General features: G+C 37.5%; 1 protein-coding gene across 4 annotated transcripts in view; it reads left to right on the top strand.

Annotated features, from left to right (window-relative positions):
* Positions 1 to 17194, top strand: part of NTNG1 (netrin G1) — a 309923-nt gene that overhangs the window by 7828 nt on the left and 284901 nt on the right. For all 4 annotated transcript variants that reach the window (XM_026484678.4, XM_048220351.2, XM_026484677.4 and 1 more), the window contains exon 2: positions 229 to 986. In XM_026484678.4, the coding sequence (XP_026340463.1) occupies positions 741 to 986 (246 nt within the window). In that variant the 5' untranslated portion in view covers positions 229 to 740. The remainder of the gene's footprint in view (positions 1 to 228; positions 987 to 17194) is intronic.

Here is a 17194-nt window from a genome sequence, read left to right as displayed (position 1 = left end):
TGCACATCTGTCTTTGTTATGGAAGAGTTAAACCCTTCATATCAAAATTCTCCCCAACGTGAATGATTTCTGTGGTTTGCTCATTCTAGCAAAGCAGCGGAGTAAAGGTTATCCATATTACACCAATTTGCTTTATATTGCATCAAACCTCCCAAATGTCAACATATCATACAGTGTGTAATGCATTGATTCTGGGGCAATAACTCTTACTCTTATTGTTTCTTAAAGGGTGTTGGTGCCAGAAGGAAAGAATGATTGATGAGAAACAGACACCCGGCTATAGACACTCATCCCTTTGCTTCAGATACTGATATCCTCGTGCGTCTGATTGTCCCTCGGGAGCCGGCAGCACACTGAGGATCACCCAGGGTTAGCGGATGTACAACAGGAGAGCCATCACTTTGCTAAATCATTCTCTGCCACTGGACATCTTTTACAAAAACCAAACCCGACCAGAGTCTAATAGATATGTTCTAGGACAACGAAAAAGCTGCAAGTTGTTGTCAACGCCTAACACACAAGTATGTTAGGCTTCCACCAAAGTCCTCAATATACCTGAACACGCACAATATTGACCCTTCACTTTTAGATTTGGAATCTACATTGAGGTTTCATCCTCTTTTTTTTTTTTAATATACAGACCTACCTACATATAGACATATATGTATATGTAAAACAGACATAGCTCACAGATAACCAAACCCTGCTTTATTACTGCGAAGATTGCCAAGAATTTAGAGATGTATTTGTCAAGATTCCTGTCAATTCATGCCCTTTGGGTTACAGTGTCTTCAGTGATGCAGCCCTACCCTTTGGTATGGGGACATTATGACGTGTGTAAGACTCAGATTTACACAGAAGAAGGGAAAGTTTGGGATTACATGGCCTGTCAGCCGGAATCCACGGACATGACCAAATATCTCAAAGTAAAACTGGATCCTCCGGACATTACCTGTGGAGACCCTCCTGAGACGTTCTGTGCAATGGTGAGGCAACTCTTTTGAATATAATATTTCATATTAAGTGGGAGCGTGTCCTATATGTGGTGAGGGTAAAGACTCGACTCATGCAACGAGCTGAATCTGTGCGTGGCAGATCTGTGCTAACAGGCTTGCTTCCTTCTCAATGGAGGCTGGCTTGCAGGACCTGGAATTACAAGTCGCAGTGTGATTGATGCACTGGAACGTACCTTCTGCCTTCCTGCAAACCAAAGCTTCCACTGAGACAGGTGTACTGTACATAAATTATAAAGGAAAAAGTTCAGCTGAAGGTTTAATTTCACAGTTGGAGTCTGAGAATATGATTAGGTCCTACGCATCATGGGGAAGGATAAAATCCATTGGTAAGCCAACTTTAGAAGCACAAAGGTTTCTTCACATGCCTGTAAAAGACCAGCCCCGAATTTCATAGTTCAAGGCTAGATTCGAGTTCATGGTTGTCCTCCTTTGGACACTGCTGTGATGTGGAATTCCTTGGTTAGGAGATCAGTGAGAAGAGAAGCAAAGGAGAGAGGAGCTAATGCCTCCAGAAAAGTCTCATTTGTCAACTCATGCAGGCCTTTATTTTCAAGGGTCACGGTTTTCGATGGATATTTTAAATATGACTGTTGGAATGTTGAAAACATATTTGCTGGAAAGTAATGACCTGGGCATACAAATTCAGATACTACCCTTTGATAAGCAGAATTACAGAATTCATTGTTTGGTGGTGTACATAAGTCTTTTCCTGGTGGACAGTTAAATTCTAGATGAAAAGATAACATTGGAGTGATGCATTGAATTTTCACTTAGGACATGGCTAAAAGTTTACCTATAAGGTATTAGTAAATTGGTGATTAACGTGATGTAGATCAGAGTGCTTAAGAATTCAGACCGTATGTTCATTTGGTTTATGTCGTGTTTTTTTTTTGTTGTTGTTGTTATAGGTGGTCTTTATTTTATACTGGAATTGTGATCCCATTTCTCCCCACATAACAGATACAATCATATGGCAGATTTTAATAGTATTCTTACCTGACTTTATTATCTTGAACCTGGCCTGGCATTTTCAGGATAGTGAAACTATTAATCAAACTAGCATCTGTTCACAGTCCCCAGTGAGTTAAATTAGCATAAGATCATCTTAGACCTAGCACTGTGGAAAAGGTTTTGTAACAGGAAACAATTTCGAGCAATAAAGAGTGTTTTTACCTAAAAGCTAACGGCTTGCCATTTTTCAGAAGTGCCTTTGGGGACTAGTTTGAATTATAGTCTAAACCTGATTTTGCGGAGAGTGAGAAAAAGAGCTTGGCTATTAGGTGTCACTATGACTAAAGTGCCCTGAAAGACTAAATATTTCAAAGACAGGACCCGCCTTTCTGGGAAACACGTATGTACTTTGCAAAAAAGAAAAAAAAAAAGCTACATTTTAGAAACCAGAAACTTCCAGAAAAGGAGTTTATTCCAACACATTAGCATAACTATAATAAATCTGTAAAAGAGCAGGGACATTTGTTGGCTTTATAGAAGGTGTTTGATAATTTCTCATAAAAGGTCAAATTCAAGATCACATTGCAAATCTGGGGTGCAATTGCTATGCAGGTGATAGTTCGTGTTGTCTTCCACTCCTCACAGCAGAGAATGAGTGCTGGGCCAGCTCTTCATAGTATGAAGAACACTCTAGCTCTATCTATTGGCTTGCATGACACTTGTAGCAATACGCCTCTTCTGGAATTGTTTAATAATTTACAGATCTAAGTAAAATAGCAGATCTCCTTCTTCCGAGTGCCGTTTCCACTCACATCAGCCCTGAATGGTGTGTTCAGCCTATGCCTTAAACGCGCAGCTTTCCCGATCTCAGCCCCTGGCAAGAGAATGCCTGCTGAGCCCTGCTCCTGTCCTCATGAGGAAGGGTTTACTTGGTGTCTTCAGCGTGCCTCTCTTTCCCATCGTGAGTGGGAAAGGGCACATTACAGAACTTCTCATGCCCACCTTTCCTGGGCACATGGTCTAAAGTCTTTAAACAAGTCAGTTCCCTCCCAGTTCACTTAGCTATGTGATGTTAGAGGCCAAAAGAGAAAAAAGAACTAAAATGATATCCCTCAGCTTTCTCAAGTGCAGGAACATGAGTACTTTATACGTTTACTCTAAAATCCACAAGACAGTCTTTTAAAAGGCTACGTCTTAGTCTGATGCAGATATTTGGAGGCCTTGGTGGATTTAAGCTTGTCAATGGGCAGAATTGTTTTCCCAGGGAGGGTGTAAGATCTGTGGGATGTTACCTATCAGTGCTTAATTTGGACTCCTTAATATGCATATGATTGGCATAGCAGATTTAATAACCTATCCTTTAAACGCAGACTTTGGGACTATTTGTATGCATATTATATGCCCAGTCAACGATAACGGCCTAATACAGGAACACTTCTTCTTTGTAGTTTTGGATTTTCCATAAAACTCTTCCGTGTAAGGGTTCCTGACACAAGGCTGTAAAGCTGTCTCGGGATGCTGTCATATCAGACCTGTTAGGTGCTCCTCAGCCCAAGGTCTAATGGGAATCCATAAAGTCATTTGTGTTATGACTTTCACATTCTTTCCTCCTTGACACACGCATCCATACCTGCTCTCTCGGAGTCGTTATGGCCCATTACATCAGGGTAGCTGCCACATAAGCACAATCACCACTTAGCCCTTATATGCAAATGTTTGCTGCAAAGTGGTTCCAGAAATCACCTAGTCCGTTAGTAACACCCTTGTTAGCTATGAGTATAACAGTTCTAGCACCGAGGGGACATCTGGTGAGAGAAAGACCCTGAAGTTCCTGTAGCTGGTTTGTTTTGTACAAAGTTGAAGTTCATTGTCAATGCATGAGGGGCCCCTGTTGCTGCCTTCTGCCCTCGCTCCATCCTCACGTGGCAGCGACCGTCCAGGGAGACGGCATGTAGTTTATTGTGAAATTTTAGGGAAAAAGGGCCATATGATTCCATTTGACAATAGACCTCTGCTTACTAACGGAGGGCCTATTCAATAATTCGTTAATGTCTAGTTATTTTAAATTGTCTATTAATACTACCAGCATTTATGAATGTTAATTTCATGAGGGCACTCTGACATTTCTGTTTATGAGACTAGAATAGGGGAAACAAATACACACACACACACACACACACACAAATTGTGTATAAGACCATATGCTTTCTTTTTAATTTAATATATTCCTTTTAAGTTGTTGATGACCCAAGAAGTATCTCTGTTAAGGAGGAAGACTCTGAGAGGTAGAAGAGGTTTAGCCATGTTTTTTGTTTTTGTTTTTTGGGCTGGGATAATATGTTAGTAGAGATCATGTCCTTCTCCCAGCCACATAAAAGCTTCATGTAGCATAGCTTTGTCAGAAAACACAGATCATCTAGTGACTACAATTTGTTTCAATTTGCATAAAGAGCAAATAGGATGATCTGAACCGGCGTGTAAAGCCGAAGTGACAACACAAAGCTATGACTTGTTCTTTGTGTTTAGACAAACTTCGCTGTCATATCTCCACGCAACACCCCAGTGGCTTAAAAATGGCAAAATTATCTGCAATTATCTCCAGCCTGCAGCTAATTTTCTGGATAAGTTAAACAGAAGCTTTGAAAAGAAGCCTGCAGACGGAAGAAGTCATGTGCGTTTGTACAATTGATGGTGCGGAAGTGCTGATGGCTGTGGAAATGTGAGCCCTCGAGAGCTGCGGTGGATTTCAGAGCCAATCAAAACTAAATTAGGAAACAAAGATTATTAAAAAGTCTTCTGTGCATGTAATTTTGGCATAATATTATGAGGTGGACATTAAGTGTTTCCCTTGGAGACCCCCAGCATCATTAATGCAGTGCGCCTTTAATTACAAGTAGACTCATATTACTAAAAAAATGGAGAAAATAAAGTACTCAGAGGTGTAGTTAGCAATACCCTCATTATGTTTACTGAAATAATTAAAAGAAAGGGTGTAATTTTTCTAAATAAAATGTCAGAATTTGAAATGAAAATGGATTTTCTTTAGGAAATTTACTAATGGGTGCTCGTGCTCTTGATAGGCATTTATTCAAGTACCATAACAGGTCTATTAACGATCATTCCATATTGTGCTATTTCTAGATAGACTTCTATTAAGGAAAAAAAAGAGACTTTAATTATTGCAAGCATTGTGGATAGAACATATTTCATTTTGTTCAAAAGGAATTTAGGCAAGTAGTAGAAAGCCTTTGTATTTTATGATATTAAAGGAACCCAGTGGGATGAGTGAGGGGTAATGCATAGTCACAGGGCTATCTATAACTTCAATTTCAAATTTGACATCAGCGCAGGTTGCCATCTGGTGGCTATCAGGTGGCCTTTGAGAAATTAATTTGATAAACTCAGTTACATTTTCAGTGACAAGGCATTAATATCAATTTTCCAAAAACTGGAAATGACATTGACTTATATAATAATCAAATAATCTTAAAATATACTCTTTTCACATGGAACATAACTCAATAAATGAATGAAGTTTTAATAACAGTGACTTCTTTCATTTGAACTGATTTATCCCTTAATTATCCCAGAATGGAATTTTTAAAAAAACCTTCAGTTCCTTCATTATTAACACTTCATTGTTATTTAGTTTATATTTAGACTTATTTCTTACAAAAGTTTAATTCACGTTTGCAATGAATTAAGTTTCATGGAGATCAGTCTTTTTGATATATCCCTGTACCAAGTATTTCCTTATTGAGGAGCCTACAAGAGCTCCTTATTATCTGTTGCATCAAGTCTAAAGTACTCTACCTGGTTTTTAAATCTGGTTATATTCAACTTTATTTCCCATTACTTCCCGTTGGGACCCTAGGGCATATCCACAGGACTTACGGGTAGTGATATGATTGACAGAAGACTACTGCATTTGGGTTAAAGCTCATTGGCATAGCATGCACCGTATATGGGGTAGGGGGCTTGGGAGGAAGCTGGGGAAGATTACTGTGGATCTAGCAAAACTTAAAACCACATCATGTCACTAAATGTTCTCAGACAGTGTTCTCTATGTACACAAGTGCCTCAGTTTCTGATGGGCTGATGCTTCACGAATATTATTCCAGGCTACTGAATGCAGTGAAGTGAGCAGAGCATATAGCACATGCAAAACCAAGAGGTGGTGGTGAGAATCAAAGTCAAATAACCTGTGTCCCCTGCCTCCAAAGGAAGTAAAGAAGAGTCCTAAGCAAAATGAATATGAAGTAGTGTGTACTCAGAGGATGGGGGAGCAGAGAAGCAAAGCCAGCACTCAGAATTTAAAAGTGAAACATTATTTTGCTGCATATCAAAGGGCCACTTGGAGAATACTATCTGGTAGTCAAATGCCTAATGCTAAACAGCATCTAAAAAAGATAGAAAAGGCTGGGTGGGGCAGATTCAAGCACAGTGTTTAAATGACAGCCTAGTGGCCTGGTTAATGGTAGATTGACCTTACATCTGGCAGGATGGAAGAGGAGCAAAAAAATCATAGAACCTGATGGGTTAGACCTATATATGTGTGCATATATATGTTATATACATAATGTATGTATGTATGTATGTATTTTTAACTTAGTTGATGGTAGAGTATGCTGAGTAAGATAAGCATGGCTCATGTACCTGGAGCTCCTGTATTACACAAAGATTAGGGGAAGCATTTAACTGAATCTACAAATGCAAGATTTTTCAAGGTGAAACATGAGAAAATAGTAAGTGCCTTGTAGTGGATCACTTTGAATTACTTCCTCTGTCCCCCAAGGAGTAATCTTGTTTGCTCTCAATCTAGAGGAATATTGCTTGAAAAGTGTGAGAAGCAATTTCCTAAAAATACCTTGGCCCTTCCAGATTGTTTTAGGGTCTCTCAAGCATATTCTTCAGACTTTGTGTGGGGGCTTTGCTCTTCTAGATTTGGGACTGTACATGGGATGGGTCTTAGGCTGGAATCTTGATCCTCTGACTTTGAGGACTAGTGTCATCACACAGGAAGTTCCTCATCTCGTGTGTTCTCTGAGAGGACAGGCAGAGGACATTCCTCTTGCTTGGAATAATTTGTGCTACTCTCCACTTACCTCAATTCCATCCATCCTTCAAGGTCTATATGAAGTTGGCTTCTCTTTACACACTTTCTGCTAATTTCAGCTCATACCATTTTCTTGACTGTATATCTATATTAGCCCTGCCTATGTACTGCACTGTATGTGATCGGTTAGCACTTATTACATCTTATTGATTAATACACCCACATGCACATTCATGTGTTTATTGTATCCTGCCTCTTTATCTGGATCACTACTCTTTTTTTTCTTTTTAAAGATTTTTATTTACTTATTTTGAGAGAGAGAGAGAAAGCAGGGGGTGGAGCAGAGGGGGAGGAAGAAGAAGAGGGAAAGAATCCCAAGCAGACTCCATGCTGAGCAGGGAGCCCACCACTGGGCTGGATCTCACAACCCTGAGATCATGACCTGAGCCAAAACCAGGAGTCGGATGCTCAATGGACTGAACCACCCAGGCACCCCTGGATCACTACTCTTTAAATGAGATGATATGTAGGAGAGAGCCTACTCTACTCTGTGATGCCCAGGAGGGACTCAACAGAGACTATGCATTATATTGCTTTTCTACCTCATAGCATTTACTAGATTCCTAGGCAACAAATAAGTAATAGCATGTCTTTAATTTATTAGTTGATCAATTGATTGACTATAGTATTTAATTTTCTAGAATGTTTTCTATTTCTTGAGAACTTTTTATCATGAATCTGTTTTTTTCCTCTACAAATTAAGAGACAACTAGAAAAATTTAGCTATGCACTTGGGCAATTTAGAATGATGTTCTCAAGAGAGATGGGAGAGACAAAATCTACTCAGCGTTCCAACACCGAAAGTGTGTATGAGGGATTTTCAAATTCCATTTCTAATTGAATCTTTTAAATGTATTTTTCCAAATAGAAAATTTGGAAAAAATAGAAGAGCTTAGCACACAACATTGAAATCATTTTGCCATATTTCTTACAAGTCTCTCTCTCTCACTATATATATTTTGTTTTACAGAATTGGAATCATACCACATACATTTTTTCATTTTTTTTTCATTTACTACTACAGTTTTAGCATTAACTTTTATCATTATGTATTCTTAGAACATGTGATTTTGATAGCTATAAATATCTTATTAGGTGGATATACAACATTTTATCTAATTATCTTCTCATCTTGATAGCTTGATGTTCTTTGCGTTTTTTTTCCCTATTGGTTATATGCAGTGATGAACATATGTCACTATAGGCTTTTTTACTGAACATATCCTTCTTCTTCCATGTTTGAAACCTCTCATATTAAATGCACATGTTTTTAGATTGTCGAGCTCATGATATCATATTTAGCTGATGCTGAAGAGTAGGGCTGTATTCTCATGTTCTCAAGGATGGAATCCTTACTGAATGAAATAGCATTCTATATGTCAGTCATGGGGACTGAAATCAGCACGTGTGACTTAGGCGGGCACCTCTCTCTGGGCCTTGCTTTTGTGTGGACTTGGAGAGCTTCTAGAGATAACAGGAAGACGGCTTCTGCCACATAGTAGAGAGCAAAGTCAGGGGATCTCTTCAGGAGCAACAAGCTAAAGATGAGCAAATTACACCTTGTAAACTGTACTTGTGGCTTTAAAACTTGCTTTAAATTGATCCACAGTGAGAAATACATTTTGTATTACAACTCATTAAACGCGCTATCCACATACACAACCAAAACAAAAGCTTCACCAAAAAGTACTTACCCTTCCTATGTGTTCTGCCCTCTGATACTTTTTTCTTCCTTTCTATTTCTTTTTCATCTTTAATAAGTAATTGAAAATTATAGATAAATTGTGATCCACAGATTATAAGCAGGATTGTTTATAAGTAGGATTGTTTTTGAAACTTTGAATAAATGAGAAAATACCTTGCTCATCATTGTAGAACTTCCTTTTTTAATTCAACATTCTATGTTTGAGGTATACTGCTGTGTTGTATTCTACTGTATGGATATTTCTTTAACCAAACTTCTGTTTCTAGACATTAGGTTGTTTGGTTTTTATGCTTTAAGGCTCTTGACTGGAGTCAAATTGTCCTCCAGAAAGTTGATTAGTATACTCTGTTTTTGTTTTTTTTTAAGATTTATTTATTTATTTGATGGAGAGAGAGACAGCCAGTGAGAGAGGGAACACAAGGAGGGGGAGTGGGAGAGGGAGATGCAGGTTCCCAGCAGAGGAGCCTGATGTGGGGCTCGATCCCAGAACGCCAGGATCACGCCCTGAGCCGAAGGCAGACGCTTAACGACTGAGCCACCCAGGCGCCCCAGTATACTCTGTTTTTAACCATTTTACAAAAATGTGGTTGACATGAGAGTCTCATCAGTACTCGAAATTATGTTCTTAAATTTTCTTCTAACATAGGGCCTTAGCAGATAAGTGAAAATAGGTACTTTGCCAAAAAAAATAATGATAAAATTATCCTTACTGCCACTGCCTTTCCTCCTAAGATAATAACGTCTCACATTTTGCATTGATAAATGGAGATACTGGAAGGTGAAATGACATTTAATTTTTCAAAGATGTATTTTTTGCTAATTGACTATGTAGGTGTTTGATAGGTTTCTTGGCCATTTAAATTTTCTTATTCCTAATTGTAGTAGTTTTTGCACTTTTTGCATTTTTTTCTAATTTTGCTGTTGAAAATTTTACATAGAAGTATGTAAATTTGGGCCTTTTAAACAGATACCATTTTTTTTTTGGTCAGCTGATTAAGTTAAAAATGTGAGTATCTTTTCTTCCAGAAGAACACGTCTTGTTTCAGAGACTTTTGTACACCCTTCATTTTGTGGAAATTTTATGTATTTTTGAATGGGATTTTGGTGGTGGAGAGCCATCATCTCAGGGCTGAGAAAAATTCATCTAAGTGCCCCCTCATATCTTTTGGTCCTCATGTAAGAACTTGGAAAAGTTGTCATTTATCCTAAGTAAAACACCCCTTTTCACTGACAATCAGTCCTTTGGAAACAGTTACATGCTGAAACATATTAATTGTATAAAGTGGCTGGAGTGAAATCTGCTTTGGTCTTAATTCACCAGACCAATGGGCAGACTAGTTTTTCATGTGCCATTTTTAGATTCAGAATTTCTTTTCCTACAAAAGAGGAAAGTGATGAAAGTTGTTTCACACGCATAATATTGGAAAAGAACTTACTGAGATTGGCAGGTTGTAAGTTTCTTCTCATCTTTCTGGGAATAGATAGATTCACATAGTATCAGTTCCATGAAAATTAAAGATGTGAGCTAAGGAAGAAGCCAGAATTGGTTTTCCTTCTTTGACCTACTTTGAAACTGACTTCTAAAATATTAAATGAAGAATTGAGCTGGATATTGCTTCAGTACAAAGAAATAGCCCTTTTCGTTCCAGAGGGTTGGTGTTCATGGAGCAGTCTAGCGGCTCACATTATAATCAGGTCATGTCTGAACAATGATTTTTCACCATTCCGTGTAACTTTTTGTTTCTTTCCTATTGCTCTCTTTCCTTCTTGGAAATGACAAAATGAAGAAATCAAATACACTTCCGAGCAACTCTCTGTCAAGGGAGAGGAGAATTCACCGTACGTGGTCAACACAAGTTGCAGAAGAGGATGTGTGCAGGATAGAGAAAGTGGGCTGGTGGGCAATCTGAGGTTGGCTGTGATGCCTGGACCACTCCATGAGGATTTTGATTTCAAAGTTTAGAAGACTAAACTTGTACAGGGTGTTAGGGAGCATTCTCATCAATGTGTCTACTTTCTGACTCAGAATCGCATTCTATTTAGCTATCACTGGAGTCACTGCTTTAAGAGTGCCTAGCACAGTGTGAAGCCTATAGTAGTACTTAATACATGCTTGTTGAGCTGAACTTGTGCTATATTTTTACAAATAATGTTTGTAGTTGATATTTTTCAAGAACTTACATGTGCCATGCATCATACTAAACACTTAGCCTTAGTTCATTCATGTCTGCAATCCTATCATTATCCTTATTTAACAGGTGGAGTAGTTGAGGCATGAGGTTAAATAATTTTTCCAGCTGAGTAATGGGAACAAAATATAAACCCAGGCAGTTCGACATGCATGTCCTACTCTTAAACCATACCATAAATTCCTCCCTAATTTTATTTGTAGTATGTGGGATAAAACCATCACAAAAACCTTTTTAAAAATCACATTTATGATTTGGACTATGAACACAATACTATGATTTTGTTATTTAAAAAGCCTTTTATCTGAAATAACCTCAGAAAATTGGATTCTGTAAACAGAGTGTGTGGAATGTTGGAAATACACATTATGTGATGAGTGTCTTCATTCAGGGATAAGAGAACCAATCAACAGTGTTTGTTTCCGTTCCTGCTTTCTTTTCCATTAACGTGTTCATATAAATGGAAATAAGCTGTTAGAAATCATACAGAGCGGAGTACATATTGTGTTCACCATCTAAAACCAGAATAATAAGTCAGCAACTGTTGGCTAGTTAACAAAATCATATTCTTGTGGGGGAGGTGTTGAGAAAAGTAGTGTGATGCTTTTGATTTTTTTTTTTAACAGTATCAATAACAACTGTTATATAGCCAACTGCCTCCATGCTGTCTCCACTCAGTTGTCTAGTAGGCATTTTAAACTTAACACATTTATTATAGAACTCTTGATTTCTTCTCCCCAAATGGATTTTGCCTGTAGTCTTTCCCATATCTATAAACAGCAGCTTATATTTATCTAGTTGCTCAAGAGGAAAAATCTAGGAATCCTCTTTAACTCCTTTATGTCCCTCACAACACATATCAACAAGTCCTGTTAACTAAACCTTCAAAAATCTATCCCAAATCAGATTGCTTTTCACCTCCTCTCCTGCTAACAACCAGGTCCTAGCCAGCTTTATACTGAGGCTAGGCCACTGCAGTATTTCCTAACTGATCTCCCTGATTCCAAACCCTTGCCCTGTTACCAAATTGCCATATATTTTATAATATTATAATATAGCACTTAATGTAAATATATTATAGAAATATACACATATAAATATATTATAATATACAAATATATAATATAAATATTATGTAATTAGATAATATAATTATATAATATACACATGGATAAAATTTTAAACATCGGAATCAATCAGGTCCTGTCCTTGTTCAGTTTCCTCGCCAGTCGTTGTATCCCACTGAGAATTAAATCTAAAGCCTTACTACTGCTTGAAAGGTCCTATGTAATCTGGTCCTTGAAAACCTCGTTGATGTCCACTCTGATCACTCCCTACCTTTCTCAGTCCAGTCTGCCTGCAACTTCTTCGTGTTCCACATAAAACTAGTTTATTCTTGCCTTGTTGTTTGGACCCGCATTCTCAAAATCTTCCTATAGCTCCTTCCCACCTTTTATTCAAGTCTCTGCTTAAAAAACCCTTCGTAAGGAAGCCTCTCTGACCACCTTATTTAAATAGCGTCTCTTTCGCACTCTATCCATTCCTTGAGCCTGCGTAATATTTTCGTCATTGAATTTATTATAAGGGGTGCTATTCAAACTATTTAACAACTGGGACAGCATCAACACAAAACAATCAGAAAAGACATCAATGGGTATGCCTCCCTGGGTACCAACTGACTGAACATCAGTTCCAACGACTAGACATTTATTATGTTATATATGCTCATATATTTATTTATGTCTCTTTTCTCCTCCACAATATAAAATCCAGAGGACAGGAAATTTGTCTAATATCTGTCCATCGTAGGGCTCAACAAGTATTTGTTGAATGAATCAATGAGCTGCTAAAACAGAGATATGTTAATTTGATGACAGCATTCATAGCAAAGATTTTTGCTCTAGTACATCATGGTCTTTAAAGTATTTAGGCTACATTGGAGGTCCTTAATCTTGAAGGTATCATAAACATTTTCTTTTTTTTTAGTTTTTTAAATTAAAAGTATATAAACAGGGGCGCCTGGGTAGTGCAGTCGTTAAGCGTCTGCCTTCAGCTCAGGACGTGATCCCGGTGTTATGGGATCGAGCCCCACATCAGGCTCCTCCGCTGGGAGCCTGCCTTCTTCCTCTCCCACTCCCCCTGCTTGTGTTCCCTCTCTGGCTGGCTGTCTCTCTGTCAAATAAATAAATAAAATCTTTTTTAAAAAAGTATATAACGATATAACAAATATATGTATACCCACCACTTAAAATTAACAGTGATGGAGTCACATTGTTTTCATTAGGATTTTAAAACATAAACAGACATTACTGATTGAGTCAAAACCGTCTTGTTTCCATCCCCTGGTCCGTTCCTTGCCTCCCTTTTCCAGAGGGAACCGGTATCATAAATGTGGTATATTTCCCTGTAGTCCATGTTTTTATATTTTTTATATGAAGCTTATATGTTCATAAACAACTTAGAGTTTTGACTTTGGGTTTTTTGATGTTACCATCCTGAAAAAACTATTCTGTAACTTTTTCATTCAATGTTATTTTCATAAATTATCTGTTTGATATTTCCTTCATATTGAAGTGCTATCTCTCTATCTATTCCATTGGATAAATATATTCTTCAATTGTGGGAATTTAGCAAGTTTTATTCGTTTTTAGTTTTTTGTAATTACAAGCCACTCTACAAGAAACCTTCATAACTAGATCTTAGTGCATGTGAGCAAGAGTTGTTTTGTCTTGTTTTGTTTATCTCAAGGTGTGCACCCAGAAGCCAATCTGTGGGCTATAGAGTATGGGAATTTTCATCAAATGTAGTGGCACCACTTTGCATTCCTACCAACAGGTTATAAGGGTTCTTCTAAGTCTTGTTTTGTGTTGTTTACTGATGTGCTTCCTCTTGTTGTATAATGAAAAATATTTAAGAAATCGTGTTTCTTTTTTTTTCTTTAAGATTTATTTATTTGAGAGAAAGCACGAGCAGGGGGGTGGGAGGGTGGAGAGTGGGGGGAAGGACAGAGGGAAAGGGAGAGAGAGAATCTCAAGCAGACTCCACACCCAGGGCGGAGGCTGACTCAGGGCTCAATTTCATGACCCTGAGATCATGACCTGACTGAAACCGAGTCGGTCGCTCAACCAACTGAACCACCCAGGCACCCCTGGAAATTGTGTTTCTTTTATTGCCTTAGTTGTCAGGACATTCATAGTTGGATTTTATGATTTATCATAGCAACCATAATTAAACCAGGATTTTTGATAAAACTATATATACCGTGGCTCTTAAACTCTCATCTTTGTTTTAATTATTTAATAGTAAATCACTTCGAAGTTGTATGAACATCACAAATGAATATTCATAATGGCAAATCAACAGGAGGAAGCATGAAATTTGCAGGACTAAATATTGAGTTAAACTATAAACAAACTTCCTTGACTAGATCTTTTTAACAGAGGACAACACATTTGAAGAGTAGTATTTTGCATCTGGCCACCTGAATTGAAAGACATACTTTGACCTGTACAATTTATACAAAAATCACAGCTTAAAAATTATTTTTAATATTTATATGTATGTAATCTTTTTTCCCAAATCACTGTTTTCTTTACTGGAGTATAACAATAGCTGATAGTGCTTTTAAACTGGAGTCTCATTGCTTACTTTGCAAGATGATATATAAATATTGCTTCATCCATCACCAGAATGACTTGTCTCCTAGATGAAAACCTGGGGGTGATGTGTAACTGTAATAAATTTGGACAGCAAGGGAAGGGTTCCATTTCCAATTAAAACCACAGCCAGGAAGTTTCCATTTATACTGACAATATAGGTATGCTATCGGTACATATTTTATACATTTGCTTGTTTGTTCGGGGAAAATTGGCATTGTTTTAGGAGTAGTAACAGTAAAGGAGTAGCTTTACATTTCTTTATGCTCTCCCAAGCAAGAGTCAATTGCCCCTTCCAGACAGGAAGTTTCTAGGCTCCCTGGTTCTTAGACATTTAGAACCAGGTATTCAGAAGATGAGTTGTCTAACTTGGGAAAGTGCATGCCTTTAAGGTTATTTTATTGGATTCAAACAGTCTCCATTCAAGTTCCAATTTATTCAAGTTATTTCACTTTTTTGTTTTGAGGGACAGTAAGGTGATGATGTACTGAGCACAATGCCTGGCACATAGGAGATGCCTAATGAATATTAATCATCTTTATCATTGTGATGATCATTTCTGTTGCTCAAAAGTTAAAGGCATTCTGATTCTCATTTTCTGCTTTGAAGGGAACTTCTAAATGCTTTCACTTTAGTTCCCCTTTCTGTGAACCGTCTGGCCTTTCCTGATGTTACTAATGGCATCTAATAACTAAATGCTTGTGAGGTTCTGGCTCCAAGCCAGGTATTTAAAATCAAAATAATTTCACAACTGTGGTTATAAAAGAAATGATATGTATTCTAAATAACACAGTATTAAAATAATCATTCATGGATGCAATGGCATTTGCATTGAGATTATAATGGATCGATGTTTTAACAAATGCACTAGACATGTCTAGCGACAACATAATGACTGTCTAAAAACAGAAAGAAAATGTTAACAAAATAAGTAAGTATGGGAAAATAAATTAAATAAAAGCTCATTTTATTTTATTTTATTATTTTTTTTAGAGAGAGAGAGTGTGTGCGTGAGCAGGGGGGAGGGACAGAGGGAGAGGAAGAGAAAGAATCTTAAGCAAGTTCCACACCCAGGGCAGAGCCTGACATGGGACTCAATCACATGACCCTGAGATCATGACCTGAGCTGAAACCAAAAGTCGGATGCCCAACTGACTGAACCATCCAGGTGCCCCTAAAAGCTCATTTTATTAATCGGCTATTGGAATGGGCACAATGCGTTGACTTTCATGTATGCTTTGAAATAAAAGAGAGAAATTCAGTACGGGAAATGGAAATGCTGGATCCCAGATCAATTTTCTTGGTTGCTGTATTATCCACATTGTCCTCTTCCTCAAAAACATCCAGCGGATTTCCACCCCCACCACAGTCTTGATCAACAAAATGAAACATTGTTTATTGCAGCATTATTTATAGTAGCTAAGATATGGAAGCAACCTAAATAACACTGGGTAGATAAAGAAAATGTGAGATATATAATGGAACATTATTAAGCCATAAAAAAGAATGAAATCTTGTGATTTGTGACAACATGGATGGACCTTGGGGACCTTATACTAATAAAATAAGTCAAACAGAAAAAGACAAATGCCATTTGATCTTACATGCAGAATCTAAAAGAGACAGAAAGAAAAAAAATGTCTGTAGATACAGAGAACAGATTGGTGGTTGTCAGAGGCTGGGAATGAGGGGAGGGTGAAGGGGGGTTAAAGGGTATAGACTTCTGGTTATAAATAAATAAGTAATGAGGATATAATGTACAGCATGGCAACTATAATTAATAATACTGTATTGCATATATGAAAGTTCCTAAGAGAGTAGATCTTAAAAGTTCTCACCACAAGAAAAAAATTTTGTAATTATATATGGTGGCAGATGTTAACTAGACTTATTGTGGTGATCCTTTTGCAGTATGTCTAAATACCGATTTATTATGTTGTACACCTGAAATTAATATAATATTGTATGCCAATTATACCTCTATTAAAAAATAATATTGTTAAGTGAAACCTAGATCCATAATTCTTTCTTGCTCCTAATATTTTAGTGCACATGGTATTTGGATACAGTGTATTCAGTTAGGGCAACCAACAAGTTGTATTATAAGGCTACAGACTGTGAATTAGGAAGAGATCCTGTTTCCAAGAAATGCATCCTTGCACCATGGTTTAGAAAGGAGAAAATAGGTCAGATCTCAGCCCCCATCTACTACTTGGCATGGCTTCTTTGTGATGGGCACAACCTGCCCAACTGTGTTTGCTAGTTTTGTGTAATATGCAGATTTCACAGTTATAATTTAATCTTGTTCTGGACTCACACTGCATTTTGGAATGAGTACCACACATTGGGGGAAAAGTTGTTGCAAGCCATAGAGAAACTTTATTTCATGGTATTGGAAGTTATATGTTAGTAATTTAACCAATTTATCAAATACTTATTGAGCACCTGGTATGTGCATGGTACTGAGCTAGGGTTGTAAAGATGAGCAAGACAGACACATTTCCCCACCTTGGGGAGTTCATGATCAAAGAGAGGGAGAAACAAATGAAACAAGTATACCA

The sequence above is a fragment of the Ursus arctos genome, unplaced genomic scaffold (genome assembly GCF_023065955.2).
Source record: "Ursus arctos isolate Adak ecotype North America unplaced genomic scaffold, UrsArc2.0 scaffold_12, whole genome shotgun sequence".
Classification (NCBI taxonomy): domain Eukaryota; kingdom Metazoa; phylum Chordata; class Mammalia; order Carnivora; family Ursidae; genus Ursus; species Ursus arctos.
Note: the sequence above shows the minus strand (reverse complement) of the source record. Positions and strands in the feature narration are given on the sequence as shown.